Source organism: Mustela erminea, chromosome 11, assembly GCF_009829155.1.
Source record: "Mustela erminea isolate mMusErm1 chromosome 11, mMusErm1.Pri, whole genome shotgun sequence".
NCBI lineage: Eukaryota > Metazoa > Chordata > Mammalia > Carnivora > Mustelidae > Mustela > Mustela erminea.
The window spans coordinates 11719161-11732122 of record NC_045624.1 but is presented as its reverse complement, the minus strand read 5'-3'; the positions used below and the strand labels follow the sequence as shown (position 1 = coordinate 11732122).

General features: G+C 50.8%; 2 gene segments (V, D, J or C); both read left to right on the top strand.

Moving 5' to 3' along the window:
* The window catches only part of LOC116569683, a 70259-nt gene that overhangs the window by 49654 nt on the left and 7643 nt on the right, over window positions 1-12962 (top strand).
* Window positions 4998-11655, top strand: LOC116569684. The segment is given in 6 exon segments: window positions 4998-5144; window positions 5290-5369; window positions 9874-10263; window positions 10801-10818; window positions 10968-11074; window positions 11390-11655. Coding segments are annotated over 6 exon segments (753 nt in total).

Here is a 12962-nt window from a genome sequence, read left to right as displayed (position 1 = left end):
CCCTGGCCATCTTCCCGCTCTGTCCTCAGACAGATGCTCCACGTTTCATCAATTCCTGATTAATACTTTGCCTGACCTCCCACAACTCCCAGAACAGAACCTGAGCTCCTTATGCGCAGATGAAAGGCTCTTCCTTCTCTGCAGTCTTCCCCTCTCTGTCTCTGCTCCAGTGCTTGGAAATCCCAGGGGCTCCTCCAACCAGCCATGAACCTCACACCTGTAGCCCTGGGCATTACTGGTCCATCTGGCGTGACCCCCTTCCCACCTGCTCCTTCAGCCTCTTCAGAAGAGTCATTTCTGATTCCTTCTGCCCTGGGCTCCTCCTCCCCACTCCCGCGCTGGCCCTGTTGGCCCCGTGGTCCGAGTGAGGAGCCCTCCTCTCGAGGGTGCTCGCCGCTGCCACAGTCCTGCTCCTGCTGCCGGGTAACTACTGATGCCTCTACCTGGCGTGCAATGCTGAGCTCCTTAGGCAAGAAATCTTGTCTTGCTCATCCTGGCATAGCTAGTGATTAAACAATGCCTACAATATAATGGGCAGTAGTGCCATGATTGAATTATTAAAGTATGAGCTAGGACCGGAGGGAAAGGTATGGAAGACAGAAAGTACCTTCCGGAACACCGGTTCTCCAAGTTGAACCCTGGCCCAGGGGGACACCAGAATCACCTGGGAATTTAGGAGCGGTGCCAATTCCAGCGCGCCTCCCAGACCTACTGAATCAGAGATTCTGAGATGGAGCCCGGCCACTTACATTTTCCAAGAATTCCACATCATTCTGATGCAAAGGGAAACGAGAGCCATTGCAGTGGGCATGTCCCTCTGCAGCGCTCTCTGTGGAAGCAGCAGCCGCTCACATTTTCCCTGTTTGCAGGCACCACAAGGAAGCTTCATGTGTCCTTTCTGATTTAGATCTTTCAATAACCCCCTAAGGTAGGCGGTTTTGTTATTAAAGGGGCATAGCAGCTTGCCCTGGGCCTCACTGACCGGACTGGAGGACCGGGCAGTCTGGCTCTGGGATGTGGGACTCGGGGACCCCAGTAGAGCCCCGACTTAAACACCAAGGGCCAGGTACTGGTTCCAGCTCTGTCACCTCCTCACTCATGACTGGGACAACCAGCTTCTTCAGGTTGCGGTTTCATCTGAGGAAACTAGGAGACAAATTTGGGGTTTAAATGAATGGAGGAATGTGCTCCAAAAGTTTCAAGAAGGGGCACCTGAGGGTCTTGGTTAAGTCTCCGACTGGTGGTTTCACTCAGGTCATGATCTCAGGATCCAGAGATGGAGCCGGTGTGGGGCTCCACGCTCAGTGGAGAGTCGGCTTCCCCTCTGCCCCTCCCCGCCACATACACATTCTCGCTCTCTCAAATAAATTTTAACATCTTTTTAAAAAACAGCAAGAATTACAGACATGTGAGATGCAATTTGTGTATATCCTTCCCACGTCTCAGCCTCCGGAAAGGCAGGCAGGTAACACACTCACCCCTGCGGAGGGAGGCGGGGCGGGGGTGTGTGTGTGTGTGTAGGGGGGGTGGGAGATGTGGGGGGGCTGGGAAAGGTTCCCTCCAGCACCAACCACATTCTCTCACGCCTTCAAGTGACACCCCCACCCCCAGATGGCAACGATTTAGGTCTAAAATAAGTTAGGAAAGGCTGCCCCCTGCTGCCCAAGATGACGAAGATATTGAATGAAGATGATGAATGATTCCCACCCCACACCTGCCCAACTCCTACAGGGGACAAGAGAAAAGCTGTGTGTGCTCCTGGGCACGTGGACGGTGTGAGTAGCAAAGATAGCACAAAACCCAAAACTCCATCAGGATTGAAAGTAGCTGTGGCACCAAGGGGCGCCTCGGTGGCTCAGTGGGTTAAGCCTCTGCCTTCTGCTCAGGTCATGATCTCAGGGTCCTGGGATGGAGCCCTGCATCAGGCTCTCTGCTCAGCGGGGAGCCTGCTTCCCCTCCCCCCACCGCCCCTCCGCCTGCCTCTCTGTCTACTTGTGATCTCTCTCTCGCTCTCTCTCTGTCAAATAAATAAATAAATAAATAAAATCTTAAAAAAAGAAAGAATGAAAGAAAGAAAGAAAAGAAAAGGGAAAGAAAGAAGCTGTGACACCAAAACAGAGTGGTATTCTTTTAAGGCCAGCTGGGCTGAGGGTCCCCAGCCAGATGGCCAAAAGGAAAATCACTTAGAGAGCAAATTACTGATAAACAAAGGGGTAAATGCCACAGGAAAATATATGCAAACAGATCAAAATAAATCATTACATTGAAGAAAGTGTTCCTCAAGGTGGGAATGGACAAAAGAGCAAGCTTGTCACTTTCCAGTTGGTGAAAGCAACTGATGACCCTTGATCCCAGCAATGGCAGATTGTTGGAGGATCCCCACTATTCCTGAGTAAAATGCACAGATGTTTTCTTTTTTCCCTAAATTCTAAGAGCCACGTTGTTGCACCCAACTCGTGACACCACCAGAGGGCGCTCTGACGTTCCCCGCAGCTGACACCTGTTGGGGGGTGAGGGATGGCAAGCAGTGCGTCCCGCGTGGAAATGCAAATATACAGGGTAATGTTGTGCTTGATTATTTATTTAAATGCTTATCAATAAACTCACTACTAGAGATTTTTAACGCAAAAGATCTTGAGGACTACTCAGAAATATGCATTTTTCACAAGCTTCCTGAATGATTGGAGACCAGATAAGCAAAGTCAGGACCATATAACACATTGAAAAATAATGACTTTGTGAATTAAACAAGTAGATTTTTTAAATCACACATTTCAAAGTATTACTTCAAACAACACTTTGTTGGTATTTTCTTGAAAATTTTTATTAACTTAAGTTTAATTTTAAATAGATCATATATGGCTCAAAAATTGAAACAATACAATAGAGACTAAAACTATTTTTACTTCCGCCTTCTTTCTACCTCCTCCACTCAGTCTTAGTAAGCAATCATTTTGATTAAGTTCTTTTGTACCTTTATAGTGTGTCTTTGTACAGAACCAAGCAAACAAATGCATAATTCTCATGTTCCCCTTTTACTGGACAAAAGATGGTATATGGAAATGCTGACAGGCAACTTGCTTTTTTTTTTTTTTTTCCTCCCCAGTTAACAGTATATATCTTAGCTTTCTAGAGCAGGGAAACATTTGTATTCTTTTTTAGCATTGAATAGTATTCCATTTTGTGGATGTATCCCAGGTTATTTATCCAGACCCTTCCTGATGGACATTTGAGTTTTCCTGATCTTCTTGCTACCCTAAATAATGCAAGTATTTTACAAACATGTTTTATTTGTATGCAAGAATGATTATAATTATATAATAATATAATAAAATATAATATATTATATAATATAATAATTATAGGATAAACACCCAGATGAGGGATTTCCACGTGAAAAAGTAAATGCATGTGTAATTTTCATAGATATTTCCAAGTTATTCTCCACTCAGGTTGTTGTCATTTTTTGTAAAGTGTATATTCCACTACACACTAGCTAATGGTCTTCTTTAATTCAATGTTGTCAGTCACATTGGTGAACAGCGGTATTTTGATGCAGTTTTCATCTGCAAGATTTTTTGCCTATGGTGAAACACCATTTGCATTTCTTTTTCTCTGAACCATCTGTTCTTTGTCACTTTTATTGTGCTGCTGGATTATTTTCTTCCTGGTTTCTAGGAGTTCATCATATACCGGGGAGATCAGCCCTCATGATGAGGATTACAGATGTTCTTTCCATATTGTCATTTCTCTTTTGAGTCTGTGTATATTTTTCCGTGAAAGTGTGTCATCATTATGTAACGAAGTTTGTCTTTTTTTTTTTTCCCCCTCCTAGATTTTAAGTCATAGTTTGAAAGGCAGTAAAAGGAAGCACTATCGAGTAAATGAGATCTAGGCCACTCAACTGGAGGTTACATTTCAGGGTCATCTTGTGCAGGAAAATAAAACACTGACAGCAACTTAAGTGTACCTGCCCCTCAGGGAAAAGAGGGGAAGGCCGTGACTACAGTCACATTTCAACCTGCCTGTGACTTGATGTATGCAGCTCTCCACGTCCACTTCCCCAGCTCCCTGTTCCTAACCTTGATGTCTGAAGTCCCCAAGCAGAGAGACAGGCTGACAACACACCAGTGCTCCCACACCAGCACCCGCTTGGAAATACTCTGAGCTCTCAGCTGTCGTTTTGTCTCTGCCTAAGGAGCCCTACTCCTGGATAGCTCATGTCAGTGCCTCTCCAGACCACGCTAGAGGTTCAGAGTTGGCCAGAGGGACGGTCTGAGTATGGAAAGATCCCATTCCCAGATGAAAGATGTGGTCTCTGGGTGACAGTCTCAGGGGCAGGCCCTGGGTAGAAAGGGGGCCGGTGCTCCTTGGGAGGGTGTCTCCCCACAATGAGTGACGAGTTTACAGGAGGGCGGGTGCTGGGGAAACCAACCCCTGTGGCAGCAGCCTCACAAAGACACACAGCTCTGGGGAGCCAAGAGCGTCCTGAAGAAAGGGCATGGGGGTGAGGAGGGGTCTCCCCCTCCCAGCTTCGTCTGTTCCCTGTCACCACCTTGCAACATGGGGAGTGATGTCACCGACCTGTCCTCCAATGCCTGGGAAGGAGCACCTGCTCGCGTGGTTTCTTCCAGGCTCTGATGCGCAGAACCGTGGGAGGGTCGTTTTTTGTACAAAGATGTAACATTGTGGGGACAGGGGGCCACGGTGATTCAACGCTATGGGAAAGCTTTACAAAAACCTTTCTGCCTGTCCCCAACCCAATTTCTCCACTTTTCTCCTGGGTCATGGGCCTGAGGGTGGTGTGAGTCAGAACGCTCCACCCCACCCCTGTTCACCGGTCAAGCCAACACCATGAACAAGGACAGGCTTGGATCAGGACTGAAGCTTGCAGCCAGAGAGCCCAGATGGAAGAAGAAGCCTCCCTGGCGCCACTGGTGAAGGACTCCGGGAAACTCCTTCATCCCAAACCCCACAGAACTCAGGGCAAGGTCAGTGGGAAGGTGCATGGGAGGTGACGCATCCTATAGAGGAAGAAGCCAGAAATATCCCGGCCCTTCATGGATCTGGCCACTGGCTCCAGGACCCTACCCTCCTTTCCAGACACACATCCTTTGGGTGGACCCTAAGAAGGAGTCGAGAAGGTAGTGTGGGGCCCACTGGATAGGCCCTGGCCATGTTCTGTGGCCCCAAGAGTCAGCTGGAAATGTTCTGTGCAGTTGGAGGGGCTTTCTTATACCGGAGTCCTCCAGACACCATCCAGGGCCCCACCTTCTTTCCATGCCTCAGATTTGTTTGTTTCCCTGCCCCACATCACTGTGTGAACACTGAACTTTACTTTGGAGAAGGCACCAGGCTCACAGTTATAGGTAAGACATGCTCTGGGTCTTTCCAGGTCCCTTGTAGGTGAAAGCAGGTCCCAAGTGTCCATTTGAGAGTGGCCGTATGCTGATGTGCTATGATTTTACCTTCGGCCCAGGGACCAAGCTGACGGTTGTCGGTAAGGTTGGGGGCTCTCCAGGCCGGGTGTGATGGGGACGATTCTATCCTGGGAAATGGGCGAAGGAAGGGATCCCCCAGGTCTTGGGTCCTGGTCCCAAGATGTCATCCCAAGATGTCTAGAGATGTCATCTCCACCTTTGGGAACCAGTAACCAGGAGGGTCCTGGTCTGGGCAAATCCACCCAGCCACCGGGGATGGAGGGTCTTCTGTAAACTCAAAACTGAGCCTCAGTGGTTAAGGCAGAGGAGCGAAAGGAGATGCTACTGCCTCTCTGAGTAGTTACCTAACAGAGGGAAGCCTAGAGAAAGCCCAGAAGGAAATGAATGAGTGTTGACTCTGGTCTGTCTCCTTCACCGACTTGCGCTCTCTGTAGTGGCTTCATATCTTTCCTTGCTCTGAACTTCGTAGGAGACCACACTGTGGCTCCTTGTTTCTGACTGTCCAGGGACCTGGGCAAGCTCTGGAAGGGAGTGGGGGAAAATATGAAGCAGGGCCGGCGGCTCTGGGAGGGAAAGAGATCCACGAAGGCACCAATCTGTCCCCAAATCCCAGCTGAACTCGGCAGACGGGGGAGGTTCTGAAGTGGATCTGGGAGGCTGTGCTCTTGAGACACCCTCCATTTTGGGGAGGGGACCCGGCTCACTGTTGTAGGTAAGTGCATCAGGGCGGAGGGCTGGGAACCCACAAGGAGGGACAGGGGTCCGGGTAGAGCATCCCTCTTGGAGGTTTAGGTTAAAGCACATTTTATCAGCAAGCTCTGAATTCTTGTCTTGATGCGGGCAGGCGAGGACAGCCTCCATCTCCAGGAATCTCATGGACAGGCTATGCTAGGTCTGTGTTCCCCTACTAGGAGGCAGGTAGTCTCCTCTTGGGGTCCCCTTGTCCATCTCCTGTCTCCTTGGAGGATGCCCAGTCATGGCCTTGTAAATGGGAAGCCTCTCGCCTCAGAGCTGCCTTACTCCTGCTGTTTCCTTCCCAGCTCAGAAAGGAGAGGGACTCGGGGTCACACACCCGAATCGGTCCTCTGACTTGGCATTGCACACTGCACACTAGTCCCCCCTTCACACCTCCCAGAGCAAAATTCTGCTAAGGAAAGGGAGAGGGGAGCAAGCAGGTGTACTTGGGAGCGCAGGAATTGGAAGCAGCCAAGGGAAGTTTTCCTACCGGGCTGCAGTGTTGTGTAACAATGAAAAACTGTATTTTGCAAGTGGAACCAAGCTGTCCGTCCTGGGTAAGTAAGAGGCTTCCTGGGGGGCAGTGTGTTGCAAGAGTGAAGTCCCAGGAGGACTCCCGGGACACAGCAGGGAAAAGGCTCGGGGAGTGTGGACGAGCAGAGGTGGTGCTGGAAGTTCTGGCGGACGCTAGCTTCTGGAAGGAAAGGCCCCCGAGAGCAATTCTGGGGTTTGTCACACCCTCGCTGTGCTGTGGAGCAACCAGGCCCAGCACTTTGGAGATGGTACTCAACTCTTGGTCCTCGGTAAGGAGCAGGACAGGGGTTTAGGGCTGTTGTCCCTTGGACGTAGGGTCCCCGTTTCTCCTCCCAGCCCCGGTTGCTGGGGGTCAAGTCAACTCTCTTGTCCCTGGGGAGCTTCCTAAGAGCTGTGGCGGCCACTCCTCTTGGTGCGGCTTGGCGGGTCCCTCTATTTCTCTTCCCTGAGTCTCCAGTCCTTAATATTCGCTCCTTACTCTTTCCTTGGTTCATCCTTCCTACTCACGTGTGTGCGCGCGCGTGTGTGTCCATTCTAAGCCTGCTCCTCTTTCCCCATAGTATGCTTGGACCTTTCTCCTAACGGACCCCTCAGGTCCAGAGCCATGGTGGAGCTTGGTCCTTGGGAGCGAGGACTTGCCCTCTGGCAGGAGCCCTCCATGGGTTTTACCACGGCTGCCTGCAGCTGTGTTCCTATAACTCGCCGCTCTACTTTGGGATGGGCACCAAGCTCACCGTGACAGGTATGGGGCCGCACTCCTGGCTGGGGTTGTCTGTGTGTGACTGATCAGTCCAGGAGTGCAGGTGGCAGGGAACAGGGGTGTAAAGGCAGGGCTCAGAGTCACCCCTTCCCTCCTGGAGCTTCGCGGACCCTCGGGTTTACGGCTCCAGATTAGCTCTTCGGGCTTGTTGTGTTCTCACTCTGCTTCTCTTCATTCTCTGGGACTCCTCTCATCTCTCCTATTTTAAGGGTGTGTTGTTTAACTTTTCTCTCATTGTCTCTCTCTCTCTCTTTTTTATTTGGATCTTCTCCATTTTCCCTCCTATTCTATCTCTTCACCGTTGACTCCATTTTGGTGAGTTGTTCTGTCTTCTATGTTTAAGTCCTTCTAATATCTACCAGCCGCTCAGAACTCTGTGCTAGCCTTTGTCTTCCTCCTTCTCCGTCTCGACTGGCCTCCCAAGATCCATATGCGTCTTCCTGAAGTGATCTAGGGCTCAGGAGGCAGCGGGGGTCCGGATTGGTGAGACTGGGCTGATTTGAGGGGTGTTTCTGAGCCCCGAGGGTAGAAGTCCGTGTCACAGTATAGCGAGGGCTGCGGTGGGTGTCTGGGGGACACAGTGCTAGGCAAGATCAGAGGAGATACAATTGGAAACTTATGCCATCTTAGTAATAGATAATAAATAAGGTATAAAGAAGAGAAAATAGGCAGGAGGCCCCATTTTCTCAAACCTCAGGATCCATGCTGGGCTGGTAGAGGAAGGAGCCCATCACAAAACACTAACACAGCCTGAGTGTGCTTGGGGAGGAAGCGGACAGGTGGAGGGCGGGGAGTGGTGAGACGGATCTGTGCTGGGCATAGAGACAAGGCCAGAGGCATGGGGGACTTGGTCCTACCAGACTGGCTGGCTGGAGCAGAGTCTGTCCGGCAGATGGAGGCTCAGGCCAGCAAGTGTGATCACAATGAGAAAATACAAATTTCTGGGGTTTGTAATACCCAGAATCTTGGGGCTCGCGGGACAGGCTGGGGGATGCTCCAGCAACTGGAAAGTGGAAATCTCAGAACCTCTGAGATGCAGAAAATGGGGTACTAGCGCCAGCCCCTTAGGGTGTTAAATTGTTAGGGGCTAACTTCTACGGAAACCTTTGTAAAAGGCTCGGCTTACTGGGGCCATCCTTTCCATCCGTGTCATTTATCAGCACTGTCCCAGCCTTTGGCCTTTTTCCAAAACTGCGTCTCAATCTTCGCATTCGAACCACGTCCCAAAATGTGGTTAATGTGAAGACATCTGGGTTTCCCATACTTCTGCTCCAAAAAGCCATTCCTCTGGTCAATATGGAGCCAAAGAGAGGGCACAGTCCATTCTGGCAAAAAGATGGGTACATGAGAAAGAGGTGTGCTTTCTCTCATCCCTCTGTGTCTTCCCAGGGGCCCTGCCTTCCAACAATTCCAGAAATTCTCCCCTGTATCACACAGGAAAAGGGCCCAGGGCTTCACAACATGAGCTCTCTGACGACACGGCCCTTAGACTTTGAAATTCGTTCATACCCAGCAAATATGACCTGAACCAGGATTTCCAAAGCTGGCAGGGAGGCTTGCTGGGCACTGGAAGGAAAAAAGGGTTGAACCCATGGACAGTATCTTTTATGGGATTATAGCCACCCTGGGCAAGCTACTGCACACCCCACGTACCCCAGTGTAAATGGAATAAAGGTGAAACATCAGATACATTATACCCAGCGGATTCTAGGCTCCTCAAAGCAGGTTACATGTTTAACTTACACATACACAAACATGAGAAAGAAAAGGAAAAAAAAGTGAGTTGGGAAAAGCATTTAGAACAAAGTATAGTCAGATACAACAGGACAGTGTCTCCTCCAGGCAGCAAAAGCTAGTTCTCCTACGTGCTATCACAAGAACAGACACGCAGACACTTTGTACAAAAGGAAAGTGATAATTAGAAAAAGTTGATTTGGTTCCTGGGATCCTGTTGCTGGAGAGAATCATCAGCCTCAAATCCCAAGCTCATTCAGCTGTACCATAGGAAGAACCGATAGTCACCCACTGAAGAGGGTTCTGAGCGAGGTAGAGAAACAGATAGACCCTCATGACCAAAATGGAACAAGGCCTTGAGAAAGAGACTCTGTCAAGAAAGCCAAGGAAATCAGGACACACTGCTACCTTAGGGGCTGGAAGACGCAGTCGGCAGGATGCCTCCAAGGGGTAACCGGGAGGAGGGGCAAAGCTGAGTGAGAACAGAACGAGACAGGACCTACTACTGTGTAATTTGGCTTTAGGATGACTCCATTTCCAGCCCTCTCTGTCTTTCTTTATTTCTGTCCCTGTCCCAAGCCCAGACTGCTGTCAGACCAGTCCCAAGCAGTGTCACTGTCTCAGACAGCTATCAGACCAGTCCTGGTCCCAAATCCTTTTCCCTTGCAGAGAATCTGGAAAAGGTCAAACCTCCCACGGTCACAGTGTTTGAACCGTCGGAAGCAGAGACCTCCCGAACCCAGAAGGCCACACTCGTGTGCCTGGCCACCGGCTTCTACCCCGACCACGTGGAGCTGAGCTGGTGGGTGAATGGGAAGGAAGTCCAGAATGGGGTCAGCACGGACCCTCAGCCCTACAAGGAGCGGCTGGATGAGAATGACTCCAGCTACTGTCTGAGCAGCCGGCTGAGGGTGTCCTCTGCCTTCTGGCACAACCCTCGCAACCACTTTCGCTGCCAAGTCCAGTTCCACGGGCTCGGGGACGCTGACGAGTGGCAGAACAGCCAACGGACCAAACCCGTCACCCAGAACATCAGTGCCGAGGCCTGGGGCAGAGCAGGTGAGCGGGTCTGGGGGCTGGGCAGAGAGTGAGCTGAGCACAGAAAGGCGGTGCCCAGGCAGACACAGGACAGGGCGGGAAGACCAAAGCCCAGCATGGGGGTGAATGGGTACCCCGGGGCTAAGTCCTCCCCCAGATCCTCAGCCCAGCAGAGCCCTGCAGCTGGGCCCCCTTCACTGTGTGAGCCTGTGTGGCTCAGCACCGACGGGGATGCCCCCAGCCCCTCTGTGCCACCACGTTCCACAGAGTTCCAGGATGGCATGGCTCCACGGGCACAGCACCAGATAGACAGTCTAGGTGTCTAGTCTAGTCTCTTCTGTGTCTAGTCTCTTCTGTGAGAAGCCCAGTCGGAGCCTGGGGTCCGTGCTGACCAGAAGGCTGACTTGCTGCATTGGCATTTGTGTCTGGCTCGTTCTTAACGGAAGCACAGCTTCCAAATAGTTTTGCATTAGCTTCAGGTGCGCCCAGCTTGGCGACTTTCCGTCTGCTTTAGAAGATGGGGTCTCTCACCCATTCCCTCCCCCTTCTCTCTTTCAGACTGTGGCTTCACTTCGGGTAAGTGACCGTCTCCTCTGCTTGCTCTGCGTCTCCCATGGTTTTGTCCCGGAAGCCGAGCACGGAGAACCATGGCCCCTGGGGTGCGGGTGGAGAGGCCCGAGACACGTGCTCACAGGCCCCTGTGTGCTCTCCTTTCCTACCCGCAGTGTCCTATCAGCAGGGCATCCTGTCTGCCACCATCCTCTATGAGATCCTGCTGGGGAAGGCCACCCTGTACGCGTTGCTGGTCGGTGCCCTGGTGCTGATGGCCAAGGTAAGGAGGCGGGCAGGATGGGACTCTGGAGGTGACACTTGAAACACAGCAACTCAGAGCTGTGAGTAGTCAGAGACCCCGCAGGCGGTCAGTGGTGTCAGGAGAAGAAGACAGAGGTCCACCCACATGCCTCAGCAGATGTATTGTACCTCCGGGATCATAGTGGGAGAACCAGGCAGAGAGGGAGAAGCTGAGGTCACCTGAGAACCCAATGGACATTGTAAAGAGCTCTACCATTCACCCTGTCAGCAGACCATCCTACTTCCTCTCAGTTCCCGTCACTCCTGGTAACCCCTGAAACCTTCTCTTCTTCAGGTCAAGAGAAAGGGTTCCTGAAACTACCTCAGAGGCAGAGGCGGGAGCTTCCAGCTTGCTATTGCCCAGTATGGATTCTCCTTTTTCGACTTCTAGCCAGTGCTTCTCAAGAGCTGTTTTCATCTCTCCGCTCACCCCAATAATTACCCACTATGCTCCTGAACACCTGGACGCTGATAACCCAAATCTCCCTAACCCAGGGGAACCGCTAGTGTGACTAAATTGACTGTTGACTGAATCAATAAAAATGATGTGTTCTGGCTTGACTCCACCTTATGAGTGTCTTGATACATCTTCTGCCCATATCGGACCTCCCATGTGACTCCCGCCAGGATAGAAATAAAAGGTATTGGACACCTGGGTGGCTCAGTCGTTAAGCATCTGCCTTCGGCTCAATCATGATCCTGGGGTCCTGGGATTGAGTTCTGCATCAGGCTCCCTGCTCAGCAGGAGCCTACTTCTCCCTCTCCCACTCCCCCTGCTTGTGTTCCCTCTCTCACTGTGTCTTTCTGTCAAATAAATAAATAAAAATCTTAGAGGGGAAAAAAAAAAAAAAAAGGAAAGAAGAGGTATTCAAGGAAAAGAGCAGGTCCCTCCAGTACCGGGGCTGAGGGACTGAGTCTGGGGCTACCCTGCCCCTCCCTGTCAGGAGAACTTGAGTAAATGTATATGGGGGTGATGGGACTGAGGAGGCTTACTCAAAAACAGCCCAGAAAAACAGTGACATTTTCTATAAGGACGCCTGGGTGGCTCAGTTGGTTGAGCAGCTGCCTTCGGCTCGGGTCATGATCCCAGCGTCCTGGGATCGAGTCCCACATCGGGCTCCTTGCTCAGCGGGGAGCCTGCTTCTCCCTCTGCCTCTGCCTGCCATTCTGTCTGCCTGTGCTCGCTCGCTCCCTCTCTCTCTCTGATAAATAAATAAAATCTTAAAAAAAAAAATTATAAAGAATTTCCTGTACTACCTGGCCCAAGCTGCTCTAAGGAAGAGTCTACTTCCACAGGTATATCCCCCAACAACTGTTCACTTACTTGTGGCTAAGAAGCTTGCCTTCATACCTATCACCCATGTTCCTTTCAACTGTCTCCCTGAGTACACTACCGTCTTCTCTTGTCACCAAGCAGGCTTCCCGGCCAAGAAAAGAAGGCACTGACTTGGAGTTGGAATCTCAAGTAGCACATGTGTCTTCCAGTTTACATTACAAATCTGTTGATGAGTTTCTCTCTAGTGAATTACATGGGTGTAAAAACGTGCCCTGATCACTCCTGGAAGGATAGAAAATAAAGGTCCCCGAAACCAAGAGTCTTCCCTATTGCTATTTCGAGGAATCCTCTAAGAGCTCTTTGTTGTCTCATGGTCACTGTGGTGATGCACGGTCCTGGGGATGGCATCTAGGCAGTAGTCCTCTGCTACCTCGCTCCGTGCATACCCCACTCCTCTTACCCTGCATCCTGGAGCCACCTGCACTCCATCACCTGGAGGCACATAGTAGTACTCCAACTCCTACTTAATCTTGAAGATTTAGCCCCAACATCATCCCCTGTAAGAAGCCTTCTCAGGTGCTTCTTTACCTGA